Below are 20,775 nucleotides of genomic sequence, written 5' to 3'. Positions count from 1 at the left end.
GTAAGATAAATTCTTAACTTTTTCTTCCCTTTCTCTTTCTTTCCCTCCTATTAATGGTGGCAAAAGGCGAATACGCTCGCCCCCAGCGCCCCCGTCAACACGTCCCAGGGTCAACACGGAGAAGGTAAATCACAGACGATTACTAACCTTTGAAATAATAATTAGCACATAAAGAAAATATACTTTCCCTCCTATTAATGATAATCTCAGTTAGCCTCATTGACTATCTCTGGGGGTGACCGGCCCGGCCCCACGGAAGTTTCCCACCTGCCACCAGGGTAAATCGGGAAGCGCACGTGGCAGCCAGCCCAGAAGCCTAGCATCCTTTGATAACACTCCCCATTTGAAGGAAAAATTTCTACAAATACGCCATAGCTGGGGTTCAAACCATGAATACTTAGGAGATAATCTAAATGTTCTACTGCGATACCATGACCCCAGAGACACTTTCCCTCCTATTAATGAACCTTCATTCATCTCATCTAAACAAAAATTTAATTGCATTGGCACTATCATTCCAGTAGATGGGCCAATTGTTAGTCCGAAGCAGCCCAACGCCCAATCCGTTTTGCCCACGGTGAGAGAGAGAGAGTGTGGAAACCCTAGCTTTGGACTATATAAAATCAGAGACGTTGCCCACTTACGCGAGCCGAGTGAGACAGAAGGTCTTGTTTCCCCGAGGTCGGCGTCGAAGAAGGTGAAGATGGTCTCTGGCTCGGGGCTCTGCTCGGGACGGGTGGTGGTGGATGCTCGCCACCACATGCTGGGGCGGCTGGCGTCGATCCTCGCCAAGGAGCTGCTCAACGGACAGCGCGTGGTGGTAGTCCGCTGCGAGGAGATCTGCCTCTCCGGTGGGTTAGTCCGACAGAAGATGAAGTACCTCCGCTTCCTCCGCAAACGGATGAACACCAAACCATCCCACGGTCCCATCCACTTCCGCGCCCCCTCGAAGATCCTCTGGCGCACCATCCGTGGGTAACTAATCATTTCGCTCCGCAAATTGATGTTTTTCTTCTTCATTTGATGCTAGCACATTCCTTGTGATGATTGAAGTCATACACATTGTTCGACGGCTTTGTGGATTAATAGATCTATCTCGAGTTCTGACTTTTTCTATATTAAGGATGATTCCGCACAAGACTAAGCGTGGTGCTGCAGCGTTGTCAAGGCTAAAGGCGTACGAGGGCGTGCCGCCGCCTTATGACAAAACGAAAAGAATGGTTATTCCAGATGCTCTCAAGTATGGAGGTTTTGGTCAAGCAATTTTATTTAGAAAATATACGAAATGGGATTTACTCGGCTTTTCAATGACCATCTGACTTTTGTTCTAGGGTATTGAGGCTTCGACCTGGACACAGGTATTGCTTGCTTGGTCACCTCTCATCTGAAGTTGGATGGAATCACTCCGATACTATCAAGGTCAGAAATTTTCCTCCTGTTCCCTCATCTGTGTTTTGAAATAAAACAAGGGTAGCTGCGTTGGACATTCTTTCTATGTATAGTGTATATTTTCTTCTTGATAACAGCATATGTTTTCGACGTGTGTATATACAAATAGGGTCAGAAATTTTGCCTTTTTCTCTTTCTAACTAATAGTTCTCAAACTAAACTCAATTGCTTATTTATTTGCATTTAGTTTTCTGGCTCAGCAGTTGAGAACTCTTATTTGCCCATCTTGGTAGCCTGATAGTAATTAAAATATAGTGGTGATTGCTTTTGTTTGTAAATGATATAATGGAGATTCTCTTTAGCTCTTTGGAAGAGTTTGCAGTTGGGGTAATTATTTTACTTACAAAAAATGGTTAGTGATTTTCTTCTAGAGTGGTACTGCTTTATTTGTTTTCTTTTTTCAAACTTCAACAAATTGTAATTAAGTTGATAACTGCATGATGAAAATTTTCTTTGTTTTTCTTTTGCTGTATGCTCCTAAACTTCCTACTATTACTCAAAAAGATAAGCGGTAACAGATTCCAACTATTTGAAATCATGTGGATATTCATGTTTCCACCAAATCATGTACTCTTTTCGCCTTTCTTTTGTTTGTAAGATGCCCTCTTGCCTTTTAATTCCTTGATCCTCTTGTATGTATAGTATAGAGTGCCCTCATGATTATTTCTCAGTGTCCAGAGTAGTAAAACTTTGTTAGAATGGGAAGGAGTCATCACATTGTATTTTATTCCAATCTTTTGTCTTTATTTATGTTTGTGTAAACATGGGTAGTCACTGACCAACATGTTAATGTATCAATACAGGAACTTGAGGAGAAGAGAAAAGCCAGGGCCAAGGTAGCTTATGACAGGAGAAAGCAGCTTACGAACCTTAGGGGAAAGGCAGAGAAAGCTATTGATGAGACGCTTGGTTCTCAGCTCGACATACTTGCTCCCCTCAAGTACTGAGGTGATTGTCCTATTTTAGTCGGATTGCTAGTTGTTTCATGCCATTTTTGTTTTATTCAGACTGAAGTTCAGACTGAAGGACAAACGTCTGATTGAGTAACTTTGCGTCATCAGTGTTTTAAGATACCAGATTATTTTGAAATTAAATTTGGTTTTCGTACTGTTGGCTCTCTTGATTAATAATTATTTCTACATCAGAAGTTTCTAAAATTATACTTGTGAAATTGCTTTTTTTTTTTATAGTTTCGTATCATTATGTAAATATCCTTGAAGGAGTTGGTTATAGCGGGAAACTATGTTTCAGTTGGAAGTTACTTATTCCAAAACTAATAGAAAGTCTAAATGTTTCTTAGATGGTTAAAATTTGAACATTGATAGAGTTCAGTGGGCTTCTTCCGTGTACATTTTTTGGAATGTCCAACGCTACACAGCAAAATGTAATGATGGATGTTAGCTTTCAAAAGATAAAACATAAACTTGTATTTTCTTGTGATGTATAAACTTAAGATTATCTCGGTGAGTTCATCAATGTCACTTCAAGTTAAAACATCACATGCATGCACTCCAGATTATAATCCTGATAGGTTTAATGAACATGCCTACTCGGATTAAACGAAGAGGGCTCGAATCGTTATTGATTGTAAATTTTAATTATATCTTTGAAAAAAACAGAATAATCTCAAAAGTTGACTAGAAACGCAGCGGACTTGATTTTTTTTGGCTGATCAGCTTTATTTCACCCGAATCAATTTTTTATGGCTCTAAAAAGAATAAATAGTGTATGTTTGATTTGCATATGTAAACAATTCCAAGCCTCTAAAATTTCAATCCTCTAAGAATGCGAATCAACTCAAGCCTGAGAATGGCTAGTTGGCTTGAGAATGACTATTTGTATATGATAGTAAAAGATGGAACCTATCATTTTATCAATCTCACACGATCAGTCATAGAAGGTAAATTGGAAAATTACAATTGATCAATGTGGGGGAAAGATTTTTTTTTCGTCTTTACGAAGATTCGAACTCTTATCTTATGATAGCAATTTTATCCCGTACTAGTCAACTCAACTATGCCTCAGGAGTTGGGGATGTGTGTATGTGGCCGAATAGATAGTGGTTGTAAACTATTGATTTCTTCAACACCGCACAAACTCATTGGTAGTGACTTGTGATCAAGAGGTTAGATATATTATAGGAACAACTCTATAATCACATTAGGTTTATTATATATAGCTTTATTTTATATTACGAAAATCTATTTTTGTGACACCATGTCAAGGTCCCCTTTAAATTAAATAAATTATGAAAATAAAATTATAAAAAATAAACACTTGCTAGACTGTTCAATATCTTAGATTCCTTTGAGAATTTGTTTAGTTTGAGCGTAAAAAGATTAAAATGAAAATTAAGAGTTCTTGATGCTCAAAAGCTCCACAAGAGTTTTATGCCTATAGCCCCAACCCCAACTTCACTTGACTAAAATCATATGTCGACGTGTAACCATAAGCAATTTAAATATTGGATTCTAACAATGTTGTTCACTCAGCTGCTCTTGGTCATTCAGTTAATTGATGGTTGTACAATTGATACCCTAGTCAGTCAATTGAACTCAAACTAAATATACTGTTTGTCTAAATCCTACATTTAGCTAACATATCCTATTTAAGTCAAGTAATCTCCTCTAGTTAGTTGAAACTCTCTAGTTGATTGACATGATTAAATAACTCTCCTTACATTACTTATAGAGCTATCGTATAATCTAGAGCTTGCTTTGTAGTCAACGTTAAAAATCAAGTTCTAGATAGCCCACCAAATACTTAGCAATCAGCCAACAACTCATCAATATATTTTACATGCCCCCAAAAATCTCAAGATCACAACACTATAATCATGATAGAAGGTTCATATTTTTGGAGATTTCAACTCTTCAATCTAGATTACCTTTCATCAATTTGCCCATGCACCTCCATTCCTTCCCTTGAAGCTTTCATCTTCCTCCTTGATCCATACCGCTTAACCTCGAGTCATCTGAACATCTCTTCGATTTGAGCCAACTGTGCTCGCTCGAGATGGAGCTAGTAGCTCATGATTCAACAAATGTCAAGATGGATGCACTTATTCAAGAGGATGTTGGTTCGATGGAGATTGAGAAGGACTCAGAAGATGGTCAAGATTGTAGGGCTTAGACACTAAAGGATTATTGTAGGCTTGTCGAGAATTATTAAAGTAATTTATTAACCTAATTAGTCAACTAGTTGGAGTAGTTGATAGAAAAAGTTTTGAGTCCACCGAAGGACTATTCGTTGTTAGGATAAAGATTCACAACAACAAGCTTTGAGAAGACTAGAATTGGAGTCAATCGAAGGTAAATCATCAATTATAAAGTCATGGCTTTAAAGTCGTTGCTAGAAAATGTTAAGAGCTTATTTAGTTTAGTTCTACTGCAAATTTTATGTCGAGATCAACCTTTTAGCCAACTAGGAGAAGATCTATTAATACGAAGGGTGTTTATATGGTTTGTGTGAGGGAGAGCTTGTCAACAACCTTTTAGGTAGACGTGCAAAATTAGTGACATGGTTGTTGCATGCCATCGCAGAGATTGGTGACGATTGAGAAGGTTGTGTGCATGTGTGGTAGTGACAACACGAGTTTACAAAGGACCAACAATGCCAAATTATAGGTGATGTTGTGTGGGTGCAATGATAATGTTTGGAGGTATGCAAGGTCACATTGGTGCGTGGTGTTGCCTCGGTGCACGATGAAGTCGAGTTAGGGGGTCATTCACGGAGTGGTGAGAGAGAAAGATGGAGGAGTCAAATGATAGGTTGTTAGGGGTCAACCTCTTAAGCCTGAGAAATTTAACTAGATTAAAATGGTCCATCTTTGGTTCTATTAGGATTTAGTCAAATTGAGTTCAAGTCTAAACCACAATCTAATAAAAAACCTACTAGAATCTCAACCATTTTGCCTAAATTACTCCAAATTAGAATTCGATACTCTTAAATTAGCTTCAAATGCATCAAATTGCCCTCAAATAATTAGCCTAAACTCCTACTCCATTGTTTATCCAAACTTACAACAAATCATATTTTAATATCCCTAAATCAGGCTTAAAATGTATCTAATTCCCTTCACTTAGCTAGCCTAAATTTCTATTATAACAACAACCAAATCTTTATCCTACTAAATGAGATCAACTATGTGGATCCTCATATGCCATTAGGCTTGATCTCCTACTATAATATTATTTATATTTAATTGAATTATATTTTATTTTATCATTAATAATCAAGTCTTATTTGATCTTCATCTTCCTTAATTAATATGTGTATTTATCATGCTCTCACATCATCTAATGAAGACATTTATTGGTTATCTAAGTACATGCTCATACAATCTTAAATACATCTATTGAAACTTCTCTCAATAGATACAATTTTATTTTTCTCTAACATTTTCATTTCTTATTTGTCTATCCTTATATGTCTGTATCCATCTCAATATTCTCATTTGTACGACTCTTATCTTCTGTTTGTGTGCTCACTTTATAGCTCAATATTCAACTGCATATAATATAATATGTCTAATTGTTGTTTTATAAAACTTTTCTTTAAGTTTTAAACACATCTTATAATCACAAAAAAAGAGAGAAGATATTCTCCTCCATTTCAAATATCCTACTTGCATCTTATGTAAAATATTTCTATTAACCCCTTCATTCTTTTATCAAAATGAACATAGATACTTAAAGCTCTTAATTATAGATAACTCATCATCTCTTATTTAACAATTGTCTTGTTACATCTACTACTACCAAACTTAAATCTCATATATTATGTTTATTACTCTATTGAGTCAAAAACCTTTTATTTTCAGTGTTCCCATCAAAATTCAAACTTAGCATTTATTCCTTTATATGTGAAACGACCTAGACTTGTCACATTCTACTCATGACCCAAAAGTTGCAACCACTACCAATCACATATGGACAACATATCAGATAGACTACCACAGAACAATTGAAAACATGAATCAACAGGAAGCTTGCAATACATATGGACCATCATCTCAAACTCTATTATGTAGTTATGAGGTTTATGAAATTTTATCAAGTTTTCAGCAAAACTATAAACTCCAACACATAACTACATGACAAATTCTAAAAGACATTTCCTTCACAGCCTCCTAGGGATTTTTGGATAGTGTGTCATGCCTCTATCTCATCTCCTCGGCTACTCCATCCCCATGCCCTCTACCATATCCTTGGAGGTATCTCCTTCACTGCATCATTTACATCATGAGTCTTCAGACTCAGCAAGCACATTCCAATAGTAGATATACGAAAGGCATGACGAAGAAAACACAGTAGCTAGGAAACATGAAATATGAACTCATTTATGTTGGTGCAATCGACCTCCAAGGTTTTAATGTACAACAAATATATTTAAGTATGAAGCTTGATGTAAAATACCGAAAATAGGCGAATATTAATAAGGGAATTTTCCGGAATTTTTGGAAATTTTTTGGAGCTCGTACGGACGAGTTAACGGGGACAAAAACGGAGTCCGGAAAAGCCTGTTTAAGCTACCCCATTTAAGTGAGGAAATGTTTATATTTACATTTCCTTTTTCTTTTATTTTCTTTATTTGTTTTTCTTCTCTGCCTCGCCGAACCCCCCCCCCCCCGTGCCCGAGCCTTCTTCCCCGCGCGAACCCGAACCCTAACCGCACGACAGTTTCCTCCACCTTCTCCATTTTTGTCTTCCTCCCGAGCCGCACACCTGAAGCCTTCTCCTCTTCTCCTCTCCTCTGCCGCCACCACAGCGCCAGCCGTGCCCTAATTGGGTTGTGCCGCCGCCGAGATTGCTTCGCCGCCATCGACCTAGTGCTGCCGCCGGCCTTCCTCCGCCCTACAGCTGACTTCCACCGGTGTCCTAGCCTCCAGCCGCGTGCCCTAGGCAACGCCTTCTCCCCTTCACCGACGCTGATCCAGCCGAGCCCTAGGGTCGGCTGCCACCACTGTGCCGTGCCTTAGATCGCCGGGAGCCGAGAGCCGCCGTCGCACAGAGCAGTGCCGGCCACCATATCTGTTCCGAGACCCCCTCACTCTCGATCACCCCTGCGCCAATACTGTGCCCTATCACTGCTTTGCGGCCTCTTCCGTACCCTAGTTCCTTACTGTCGTGCCAACAAGGTAAGTTTGTTGTACATGGAACGATTGGTTGAATTAGGGATCTGGTTCTATATCTAGTTGGATTCTTGAACTCTTCCTGTTCTGTTCAGAGAAGGAGTTCAGCTGAAAGGGGTGTTCGGTGGGTTTCCTAGGTTTCCAGCAGCAATCAACCCTTGCTGGCAGCAACAAACCTTCAATGGATCAGTGATCCCTGCTGTGAATTTAGGTAAGGTGTAGATGGTATAATCTTTACTGAGTTTGGGTTCCATTTGATTAATGAAGGTATTGGAATTAGTGTTAGAACGTGTTTAAATGTGATAGTTTGGTTATTTTGAGAGGTGATTGATGTTAATAAGAAGAAAGGATAAGATTATTAAATAGGTTTGGAGATTTTTATTTAGCTATATAGCTAAATACAATATCTGTTTGATATCACAGGACTTTGACTCGAGACGGTGTCTCGACGAGGGATCTATTTTGGATACGACCTTTCCTATTGGAGGCGGGTACTTTTGACTTATGTCATTTGATATACATAGTAGTGAATATAACAAGTTGCATTAATTATGTTTCTTATTTATTCCGGTTAATCACTACCCGATACTTGTTACATGATTGATTGATTGCTTATTTTGCATCTCATGTATTCCTTACCTGTTGATACATGCTTATAGGGGTAGTGATATACCATGCTTCACCATGTTCAGGACCTAGGTTTTATACCTTCTGTGTACCTGTGATTTGATTTGACTCGTTGACCTATGATGCACTTTTATATATATATGGATTAGGTCCGGACCAGCTCAAGGTGCCTGGACCAGCTTTTTCCAGCCCCTTATTTTTTGCAAAATAAAGTTAGTCCAGGCATAAAACAATATATAAAACTAAAATTTGACAGCTTCTGATTGTTCGATTCTAACTTTGAGTTTCGTCGAAACTCTAGGTCGAACCGACGCCTACTGTTCCTTCGCCGGGGAACGCGTCCTCACCTACTCCTCTCAGGAGAGTTTATCTGTTGTCAAATCGGTCCGGACTTTCTGTGTAGGGTTACCACCACCTAGGACCTAGGGTTACCACCCTCTAAGGTTTTCCTCAGCCTAGGATTACTACGCCCTAGGGTTTTCTCCAGCCTAGGGTTACCACCCCCTAGGACCTAGGATCACCACCCCTAGGGTTTTCCACCTGCCTAACCATAGCTAGGACTTTCCACCACCTAGGGTTACCACCCTGTAACGCCCGAAAATTCTTAAAACTATTTTAGAAATATTCTATAATTTTTTTGGGATTTTAGAATATTTTTATGGAATTTTTAGAGTAGCGGAAGTAGCAAAAATAAATAGAAAACGAAAATGGCCTAAGCGGGGATTGAACCCGAGACCTGTTGGGTCCTACGACTTATAGATAGTTTTGGTAACCAAGTGAACCCAGCAGGGCCGTGCTGAAAGGAATGAGAAACAATTAAATTTATATTTGAGTTGGGCCGAATTACCCACTTAATATAAATAGGGAAATAAATTAGTGAAGAGTTATTTTTGATCGTGACTTTTCTCCTCCTCACCCTAGCCACGCCACCCCCTTTCCCTCTCCTTCTCTCGGCGCCAACCACAAGAACCAACCTAGGGTTCCTTCCCTAGGGCTTCAAGGACACCTTCCGGCGACGACTCCAGCACAAGAACGTTCCCCTCCGCGAGAAGAACACGTAGACGCGAGAGGATCGTCGAGAAGATCGTCTCCACTGGAAATCTAGCGATTAGAATCGTAAGAAAATCTGAACAGGAGGTAAGAAACCCCTCACCTGCAGTATAAGTAGTTATTCGTGTGATTTTTATGCATTAGTTTAGTCGTATGCAAATTTTGGCACATAAGGTGTGCACTAGCGTACACCAAGTGCTTGATAGAATGTTTAGCACAGTCAAATGCAAATTAGGCATTTTATTAGCTTGGATAAATGCACTAGAAGCATTTACACAGCCTATTTAGTCTTGCTTCAGCTTTTACAGGACTAGATGTCCAATGGGTGGGCTCCCACAGTCGCCTCTAGGTTCAGACAACCTAGCTCTAGGTTCAGATAACCTAGAAAGAGCAAGACAAGCAATAATTAGCTATGTTCAGTATTTTACTTTTCAGTGGCACTGTACTGGATTAGATATCCATTGGGTTGGACTTCCACAGTCGTCCCTAGGTTTAGATAACCTAGTAACTCTACTAAATTCGGGACTTGCAAACCCGGATCTGGTTAGGGATGCGCGCATAGCACGTACAGATGTCGGGCCCATCATTAGCATGATTAGTATTTTCACCTATTATATGTACATAATTTTCAAACTCTCACGAGATAATTAGGTGAATTCAGTACAGCTTTAGCACTAGCTAGAATTAGCTCAGTTTAGCTTTTCTATCAGTTTAGTTCTCAGTTGACACAACATGATAGTTTATGATTAGTTTTATTGCCATGTTCAGTTTCTTAGTTCCATGTTTTGAATGCCAGTATGCCATGTCTTAGCATGTTCAACACATATTTTAAATATCAAGTTTTGAAACCATGAATTGCATCGTATGCATGTTTTAGTGAGGTAGATAGTTTTCTTACTAAGCTCTCGAGCTTACAGATACTTTTTCCTTATACTGCAGATAAAGGTAAAGGAAAAATGGACTAGCGGAGGCTGGAGGTCAATGCGATGAAGATGTGTATGGATGGAACTTGGAATAAAGATCTTAGGAAATCTCAGCAAGTTTAACAATTAGAACTTTGTAATTTGTAGTTTTTGCAGTTCAGTTTGCTTAGTTTTAAGCACCAAAACCTTTTAGCATTTTATTATTTTGCACCTTAGTATGCTAATTGCTATGAATTAGTTAATCATGCACCCTATCATGCTTATAACACTGGTTATATGATGTTAGAATGTTTTGCATGTAGTTTAGAATGGATATAAGCGATTTTGGAACGAAACAGTGCTGAAATCAGACTCCTGTGTACGAAATCAGAAACCCCAATCGATCGGCCGATCGATTGAGACGTTCGTACCGCGAACAGTAAGCTCCTGGATCGATCAGCCGATCGATCCAGATGCATTCTGTCACGAACAGAAAGCCCTGGAATCGGTCACTGATCGATCCACCAGTTCGGATCGATCAGCCGATAGATCCAGACGGGACCTTCGTGCACAGTAGTGTGCTGAGTCGATCGCTGTATCGATCGGGAATTGGCCTCGCGAACAGAGAGCTCCCGAATCGATCCTTGGATCGATTGATTAGCTTGGATCGATCAGCCGATTGATCTAGAGTTTTACCCGAGTACAGTAGCCACCTGAATCGATCAATGGATCGATCAAGCCACTCCAATCGATCCGTGGATCGATTGGGAGGCCTGATAATAACTGGGAAACTCTTAGTTAAGTTCCTTGACCATTAGGAGATGTAATATATGTTAGGAATATTTAGATTACACCCCTTAGCACCTATAGTATCAAGAAAAGATAATAGATTAGCAAAGTTTTAATTAGTACAGCTTCCGCACCTAGATTTGACGATGGTTTTGGAATAGTTAGCACAGCATAATGTGACGATCGGCCTTACAGCTTAGTTAGTAGAAGGCGGGCCGTTACAGAGTGGTATCAGAGCAGTTTCAATACTTCCTACACACACACCAGCATTGAACCTGCGTCTTCCAAGTAAGAGCATCTCTCACCTTATTTATGTTTCCTGTTTTCATGTTAGAAGTAAATGAAGCATGTTTATTTATGATAGTACCTAACATGATAACCATAGATATGCAATTATGATTGTATTAGTTATGTATGTCCTCTATGTCTCTAGAATGACACGAGGACGCCCAGCTAGAAGGGCACCAGCTACTGAGCCCCAGCATGAGGCAGGCAGTTCAGTGCCTCCCCCAAACCTTACAGTATTAGTGGCTCAGTTACAACAGCAGCTAGCTGAACAACAACAGGAAATAACCACCTTGAAGGCTAATCAGCAGAATACTCCCACAGTCACCCCGGAACCAAACTTAGCAACGCTAGTAGTCTTAGAGGTTCCCCCAGTCCAGCCTACAGCACCAGTAGCCCCAGTAGCAGAGGCAAAGAGAGAAGCCTATCTGATCCAGTGGCAGAGAGTCAAGCCCGAGAACTTCTCAGGCAGCAGTGAACCATGGGATGCTCAAGCCTGATTCAAAACACTGGAGAGTACGATGGAGCTTCTGGACTGGCCAGAACATGAGAAGGTGAAGTGCGCCTTCTTCTGTCTGACAGGAGATGCACACATGTGGTGGGAGAGAATTAGAGCGAAGCGCCCAGTAAACTAGATGACATGAGCAGACTTCGAGAAAGAATTCTTTGAGGAGTTCTTTCACATGCGGGTTACAAACCGCCACTACGACGAGTTCACGGAGTTTCGTTAGGGCAACCTATCAGTTGAGGAAGCCTTGAAGAAATTCAATAGATTGGCTCGTCTATGACCTGAACTAGTCAGCATAGAAAAAGAACGAGTTCGGTTGATGCTCAAGATGCTCAGGCCGGAAATAGCGATGAACGTGGCTGGCGGCATTCATAGGCCGGAAACCACTGAAGAACTAGTTAGCAGCACCCAGACCACGGAGCATTACCAGAATAGCATCAAGTAGTAGAAGCAAGTTCTCTCAGAATCTAAAGGTCAAGGAGGCTCAAGCGCTCAGAAACACTAGGGCCATAGCTCCCACGGCTCTAACAGGAAAGGGAACTCTAGCAACAAGCGCAAACCAGGGAGTTACCCAAAAGGAGGACCAGCTAGTAAACAAGCCAGTTACCCAAAGTGTGCTACTTGTGGGAAATTCCATCCTGGAGTTTGTCGTAAGGGCACACGAGGATGCTTTGAGTGTGAACAAGAAGGGCACATGGCCAAGCAGTGTCCGAACAAGGCCAGCTTTCCTCCACCACAGCCGATCCAGTACGAAGCCAAGACAGCACAGTTGCATCAGATGCAGGCCACTTTAGATGGTCCACGCATCTGCCATGGAAGATTAGAAGCCCCTCCAGCTACGACCAATGCGAGGATCTACTCACTCACCAGGGAGGACGTAGCAAATGCCTCGACAGTTGTTTCAGGTCAGATTAGTATTTTACAGCAAAGTACAACTGTCTTATTCGATACTGGGGAAACCCATTCATATATATCTAGGGCATTTGCCGAGAAGTTAGCAATACCCCCAGAGGTACTCAGTAGTCAGTTTCTGACGACGTTACCTTCAAGAGAAATTATGGCATCCACGCATTGGATCAGAGCAGTGCCAGTCAGTATAGCAGACAGAGAGCACTTTTGTGATCTGATAGTGCTAAATATGACTGACTACGACGTCATATTTGGAATGAACTTCTTGATCAAATACGGTGCCTCAATAGAATGCCGTAAGCAGAAAGTTGTATTCTAACCTGAAGCAGAAGCACAGTTCGAGTTCGTCGGAGAACCAAAGAGAAAGCCCAAGAAATTTCTCACAGCTATGAAGGCACAGAGATTAATGGATTAAGGATGTACGGGATTTTTAGCACATGTAGTCAGTACCAGTCAGGACAGGGACCAACAGCTAGCAGAGGTCCGAGTCGTATGTGACTACCCAGCAGTCTTCCCTGAAGAGTTACCAGGCTTAGCACCAGACAGGGAGAGTGAATTCGAGATAGAACTCATTCCCGGTACAAATCCTATCTCCAAAGCGCCTTATCGCATGGCTCCAGAAAAACTGAAGGAACTTTATGAGCAACTCAGAAGCTGCTTGACAAAGGCTTCATACGCCCTAGTCACTCACCATGGGGAGCTCCTGTATTGTTCGTGAAGAAGAAGGACGGGAGCATGCGCCTGTGTATAGATTACCGGGCACTAAACCAAGTCACGATCAAGAACAGATATCCTCTTCCCAGAATAGATGACCTGTTCGATCAGCTAAAGGGAGCAGCAGTGTTCTCTAAGATAGACCTCAGATCAGGTTTTCATCAGGTGAAAGTTAAAGAAGGGGATATATCCAAGACAACATTCAGGACCAGATACGGACATTACGAGTTCGTAGTCATGCCCTTTGGCGTGACAAATGCTCCAGCTACTTTCATGGACCTCATGAACAGGGTTTTCAGAGAATACTTAGATAAGTTCGTTATCGTATTCATCAATGACATTCTTATCTATTCAGAAACTCAGGAAGAACACGCAGAGCACCTGAAAATAGTACTATAGACCCTTCAGTAGAACCAGTTGTACGCCAAGTTCACGAAATATGAATTTTGGTTAGATCAGGTGTCCTTCCTGGGTCACATCATCTCAAATGATGGTATCATGGTAGACCCCAGTAAGATAGAAGCTGTGAGTAACTGGAAAAGACCCAAGAACGCTAGCGAGATCAGAAGTTTTCTGGGATTAGCAGGTTATTACCGGAAATTCGTAGAGGACTTCTCCAGGATAGCCCCCCCACTGACAGCTCTTACCAGAAAGAACAGAAAGTATCAGTGGACAGAGGACTGTGAGAAAAGTTTCAACGAGCTGAAAAGGAGATTGACTAGTGCACCTATTCTGACTCTACCAGAGAACGCAGACAGCTTTGGCATTTATAGTGATGCCTCTAAGTTGGGACTAGGAGCAATGCTGATGCAAGACGGCAAGGTAATCACGTACGCCTCCAGACAACTCAAGGATTATGAGAGGAATTACCCTACTCATGACCTTGAGCTTGCAGCAGTGGTGTTCGCTCTCAAAATTTGGAGACATTACTTGTATGGAGCACAGTGCAGAGTGTATACAGATCATCAGAGTCTGAAGTACTTCTTCACTCAGAAGGATCTGAATTTGCGACAACGCAGATGGCTAGAATTGGTCAAAGACTACGACATAGACATCCTCTACCACCCAGGAAAAGCAAATAGGGTAGCAGACGCCCTTAGCAGAAAGTCCAGTGCTGCCCTATTATCTCTAGTAGCCATGTCACCGCCCTACAGAAAGTGATCACAGATTTCGGTCTCGAACTCATAGTCGGACAGCTCTCTACTATGACATTAGAGTCTACCTTGCTTGGTGACATCCAGACAGCTCAGGAGCAGGATCCTGAAATTCAGAAAATCAAGCAAGGGATAGCAGAATCAGAAGGTGGAGAGTTTAGGATATCAGATAGCGGGATACTATATTTTGGTGACAGACTATGTGTTCTAGATCAGGAGGAACTACGCAGGAAGATCTTAGATGAGGCTCACAAGACTCCTTATGCGATGCATCCTGGCTCCACCAAGATGTACCAGGACTTAAAGAAACGTTTTTGGTTGCTTGGGATGAAGAGATACATCGCTCGATATGTTAGCACCTGCCTAACCTGTCATAGGATTAAGGTAGAACATCAGAGACCAGGAGGAGTTTTGCAGCCATTCAGATTCCAGAATGGAAGTGGGAAGACATTTCTATGGATTTCATAGTGGGATTACCCAGAACCACGAATAGTTTTGATACCATCTGGGTGATAGTCGACAGATTGACTAAATCAGCCCACTTCTTAGCCATCAGGATATCTTACTCTATGGAACAGCTAGCTCAGTTGTATCTCAAGGAGATCGTTAGATTACATGGAGTCCCCCGAACCATTATATCAGACAGAGACAGTAGGTTCACATCACACTTCTGGAAGTGTGTACAGTCAAATTTGGGCACGAAGTTAAAATTCAGCACAGCTTTCCATCCTCAGACAGATGGACAGACAGAGCGAGTAAATCAGGTACTCGAAGATATGCTCCGAGCATGTGCCCTAGATTTCAAAGGAAGTTGATTCAAATATCTGAGTCTAGCAGAATTTGCATACAACAACAGCTATCAGGCCACTATCGGTATGACACCTTATGAGGCTCTCTATGGGCGGAGGTGTAAATTCTCAAAACTATTTTATAAATATTCTATAATTTTTCTAGGATTTTAGAATATTTTTTTTAGGATTTTTAGAGTAGCGGAAGTAGCAAAAATAAATAGAAAACGAAAATGGCCTAAGCGGGGATTGAACCCGAGACCTGTTGGGTCCTACGACTTATAGATAGTTTTGGTAACCAAGTGAACCCAGCAGGGTCGTGCTGAAAGGAATGAGAAACAATTAAATTTTTATTTGAGTTGGTCTGAATTACCCACTTAATATAAATAGGGAAATAAATTAGTGAAGAATTATTTTTGATCGTGACTTTTCTCCTCCTCACCCTAGCCACGCCACCCCCTTTCCCTCTCCTTCTCTCGGCGCCAACCACAAGAACCAACCTAGGGTTCCTTTCCTAGGGCTTCAAGGACACTTTCCGACGACGACTCCAGCACGAGAACGTTCCCCTCCGCGAGAAGAATACGTAGACGCGAGAGGATCGTCGAGAAGATCGTCTCCACCGGAAATCTAGCGATTAGAATCGTAAGAAAATCTGAACAGGAGGTAAGAAACCCCTCACCTGCAGTATAAGTAGTTATTTGTGTGATTTTTATGCATTAGTTTAGTCGTATGCAAATTTTGGCACATAAGGTGTGCACTAGCGTGCACCAAGTGCTTGATAGAATGTTTAGCACAGTCAAATGCAAATTAGGCATTTTATTAGCTTGGATAAATGCACTAGAAGCATTTACACAGCCTATTTAGTCTTGCTTCAGCTTTTACAGGACTAGATGTCCAATGGGTGGGCTCCCACAGTCGCCTCTAGGTTCAGACGACCTAGCTCTAGGTTCAGATAACCTAGAAAGAGCAGGACAAGCAATAATTAGCTATGTTCAGTATTTTACTTTTCAGTGGCACTGTACTGGATTAGATATCCATTGGGTTGGACTTCCACAGTCGTCCCTAGGTTTAGATAACCTAGTAACTCTACTAAATTCGGGACTTGCAAACCCGGATCTGGTTAGGGATGCGCGCATAGCACGTACAGATGTCGGGCCCATCAGCAGCATGATTAGTATTTTCACCTATTATATGTACATAATTTTCAAACTCTCACGAGATAGTTAGGTGAATTCAGTACAGCTTTAGCATTAGCTAGAATTAGCTCAGTTTAGCTTTTCTATCAGTTTAGTTCTCTGTTGACACAACATGATTGTTTATGATTAGTTTTATTGTCATGTTCAGTTTCTTAGTTCCATGTTTTGAATGCCAGTATGCCATGTCTTAGCATGTTCAGCACATATTTTAAATTTCATGTTTTGAAACGATGAATTGCATCGTATGCATGTTTTAGTGAGGTAGATGGTTTTCTTACTAAGCTCTCGAGCTTACAGATACTTTTTCCTTATACTGCAAATAAAGGTAATGAAAAAATGGACTAGCAGAGGCTGGAGGTCAATGCGATGAAGATGTGTGTGAATGGAACTTGGAATAAAGATCTTAGGAAATCTCAGCAAGTTTAATAATTAGAACTTTGTCATTTTTAGTTTTTGCAGTTCAGTTTGCTTAGTTTTAAGCACAAAAACCTTTTAGGATTTTATTATTTTGCACCTTAGTATGCTAATTGCTATGAATTAGTTAATCATGCACCCTATCATGCTTAGAACACTGGTTATATGATGTTAGAATGTTTTGCATGTAGTTTAGAATGGATATAAGCGATTTTGGAACGAAACAGTGCTGAAATCAGACTCCTGTGTACGAAATCAGAAACCCCAATCTATCGGCCGATCGATTGGAGGCTTCTCAATCGATCGGCCGATTGATTGAGACGTTCGTACCGCGAACAGTAAGCTCCTGGATCGATCAGCCGATCGATCCTGATGCATTCTGTCGCGAACAGAAAGCCCTAGAATCGATCACTGATCGATCCACCAGTTCGGATCGATCAGCCGATCGATCCAGACGGGACCTTCGTGCACAGTAGTGTGCTGAGTCGATCGCTGGATCGATCGGGAATTGGCCTCGCGAACAGAGAGCTCCCGAATCGATCCTTGGATCGATTGATTAGCTTGGATCGATCAGCCGATCGATCCAGAGTTTTACCCGAGTACAGTAGCCACCTGAATCGATCAATGGATAGATCAAGCCACTCCAATCGATCCACGGATCGATTGGAGTGGCTTGATCTATCCATTGATCGATTCAGGTGGCTACTGTACTCGGGTAATAGCTGGGAAACTCTTAGTTAAGTTCCTTGACCATTGGGGGATGTAATATATGTTAGGAATAGTTAGATTACACCCCTTAGCACCTATAGAATCAAGAAAAGATAATAGATTAGCATAGTTTTAATTAGTACAGCTTCCGCATCTAGATTTGACGATGGTTTTGGAATAGTTAGCACAGCATAATGTGACGATCGACCTTACAGCTTAGTTAGTAGAAGGCGGGCTGTTACAGAGTGGTATCAGAGCAGTTTCCATACTTCCTACACACACACCAGCATTGAACCTGGGGCTTCCAAGTAAGAGCATCTCTCACCTTATTTATGTTTCCTGTTTTCATGTTAGAAGTAAATGAAGCATGTTTATTTATGATAGTACCTAACATGATAACCATAGATATGCAATTATGATTGTATTAGTTATGTATGTCCTCTATGTCTCTAGAATGGCACGAGGACGCCCTGCTAGAAGGGCACCAGCTACTGAGCCCCAGCATGAGGCAGGCAGTTCAGTGCCTCCCCCAGACCTTACAGCATTAGTGGCTCAGTTACAGCAGCAGCTAGCAGAACATCAATAGGAAATAGCCACCTTGAAGGCTAATCAGCAGAATACTTCCACAGTCACCCCGGAACCAAACTTAGCAACGCCAGTAGTCTTAGAGGTTCCCCCAGTCCAGCATACAGCACCAGTAGGCCCAGCAGCAGAGGCAAAGAGAGAAGCCTATCTGATCCAGTGGCAGAGAGTCAAGCCCGAGAACTTCTCAGGCACCAGTGAACCATGGGATGCTCAAACCTGGTTCAAAAAACTGGAGAGTACGATGGATCTTTTGGACTGGCCAGAACATGAGAAGGTGAAGTGCGCCTCCTTCTGTCTGACAGGGGATGCACGCCTGTGGTGGGAGAGAATTAGAGCGAAGCGCCCAGTAAACCAGATCACATGGGCAGACTTCGAGAAAGAATTCTTTGAGGAGTTCTTTCACATGCGGGTTACAAACCGCCACTACGACGAGTTCACGGAGTTTCGTCAAGGCAACCTATCAGTTGAGGAAGCCGTGAAGAAATTCAATAGATTGGCTCGTCTATTCCCTGAACTAGTCAGCACATAAAAAGAACGAGTTCGGTTGATGCTCAAGATGCTGAGGCCGGAAATAGCGATGAACGTGGCTGGCGGCATTCATAGGCCGCAAACCACTAAAGAACTAGTTAGCAGCGCCCTGACCACGGAGCATTACCAAAATATCATCAAGCAGCAGAAGCAAGTTCTCTCAGAATCTAAAGGTCAAGGAGGCTTGGCGCTCAGAATCACCAGGGCCACAGCTCCCACGACTCTAACTGGAAAGGGAACTCTAGCAACAAGCGCAAACCAGGGAGTTACCCAAAAGGAGGACCAGCTAGTAAACAGCCCAGTTACCCAAAGTGTGCTACTTGTGGGAAATTCCATCCAGGAGTTTGTCGTAAGGGCATACGAGGATGCTTTGAGTGTGGACAAGAAGTGCACATGGCCAAGCAGTGTCCAAACAAGGCCAGCTTTCCTCCACCACAGTCGATCCAGTACGAAGCCAAGCCAGCACAGTTGCATCAGATGCAGGCCGCTTTAGATGGTCCACGCATCAGCGAGGGCAGATTAGAAGCCCCTCCAGCTAGGACCAATGCGAGGATCTACTCACTGACCAGGGAGGACGTAGCAAATGCCTCGACAGTTGTTTCAGGTCAGATTAGTATTTTACAGCAAAGTACAACTGTCTTATTCGATACTGGGGCAACCCATTCATATATATCCAGGGCATTTGCCGAGAAGTTAGCAATACCCCCAGAGGTACTCAGTAGTCAGTTTCTGACGACGTTACCTTCAGGAGAAATTATGGCATCCACGCACTGGCTCAGAGCAGTGCCAGTCAGTATAGTAGACAGAGAGCTCTTTTTTGATATGATAGTGCTAAATATGACTGACTACGACGTCATATTTGGAATGGACTTCTTGATCAAATACGGTGCCTCAATAGAATGCCGTAAGCAGAAAGTTGTATTCCAACCTGAAGCAGAAGCACAGTTCGAGTTCGTCAGAGAACCAAAGACTAAGCCCAAGAAATTTCTCTCAGCTATGAAGGCACAAAGATTAATGGATTCAGGATGTACGGGATTTTTAGCACATGTAGTCAGTACCAGTCAGGACAGGGAACAACAGCTAGCAGAGGTCCGAGTCGTATGTGACTACCCAGCAGTCTTCCCTGAAGAGTTACCAGGCTTAACACCAAACAGGGAGAGTGAATTCGAGATAGAACTCATTCCCGGTACAAATCCTATCTCCAAAGCGCCTTATCGCATGGCTCCAGCAGAACTGAAGGAACTTCATGAGCAACTACAGGAGCTGCTTGACAAAGGCTTCATACTCCCTAGTCACTCACCATGGGGAGCGCCTGTATTGTTCGTGAAGAAGAAGGACGGGAGCATGCGCCTGTGTATAGATTACCGGGCACTAAACCAAGTCACGATCAAGAACAGATATCCTCTTCGCAGAATAGATGACCTGTTCGATCAGCTAAAGGGAGCAGCAGTGTTCTCTAAGATAGACCTCAGATCAGGTTTTCATCAGGTGAAAGTTAAAGAAGGGGATATACCCAAGACAGCATTCAGGACCAGATACGGACATTACGAGTTCGTAGTCATGCCCTTTGGCGTGACAAATGCTCCAACTAGTTTAATGGACCTCATGAACAGGGTATTCAGAGAATACTTAGATAAGTTCGTTATCGTATTCATCGATGACATTCTTATCTATTCAGGAACTCAGGAAGAACACGCAGAACACCTGAAAATAGTACTGCAGACCCTTCAGCAGAACCAGTTGTACGCCAAGTTCACGAAATATGAATTTTGGTTAGATCAGGTGTCCTTCCTGGGTCACATCATCTCAAAGGATGGTATCATGGTAGACCCCAGTAAGATAGAAGCTGTGAGTAACTGGAAAAGACCCAAGAACGCTAGCGAGATCAGAAGTTTTCTGGGATTAGCAGGTTATTACCAGAAATTCGTAGAGGACTTCTTCAGGATAGCCTCCCCACTGATAGCTCTTACCAGAAAGAACAGAAAGTATCAGTGGACAGAGGACTGTGAGAACAGTTTCAGCGAGCTGAAAAGGAG

General features: G+C 41.9%; 1 protein-coding gene across 1 annotated transcript; it reads left to right on the top strand.

Annotated features, from left to right (window-relative positions):
• The first annotated feature begins 623 nt into the window (after positions 1-623).
• Positions 624-2,557, top strand: LOC121984346 (60S ribosomal protein L13a-2-like). The gene is made up of 4 exons (XM_042537236.1): positions 624-975; positions 1,124-1,240; positions 1,332-1,419; positions 2,253-2,557. Exons 1-4 carry the CDS (start codon positions 704-706, stop codon positions 2,394-2,396), a joined length of 621 nt encoding a protein of 206 aa, XP_042393170.1. The 5' UTR covers positions 624-703; the 3' UTR covers positions 2,397-2,557.
• Positions 2,558-20,775: the final 18,218 nt, after the last annotated feature.

The sequence above is a fragment of the Zingiber officinale genome, chromosome 5B, assembly GCF_018446385.1.
Source record: "Zingiber officinale cultivar Zhangliang chromosome 5B, Zo_v1.1, whole genome shotgun sequence".
NCBI classification, from domain to species: Eukaryota; Viridiplantae; Streptophyta; class Magnoliopsida; order Zingiberales; family Zingiberaceae; genus Zingiber; species Zingiber officinale.
This window is presented reverse-complemented; position numbering and strand designations above follow the sequence as displayed.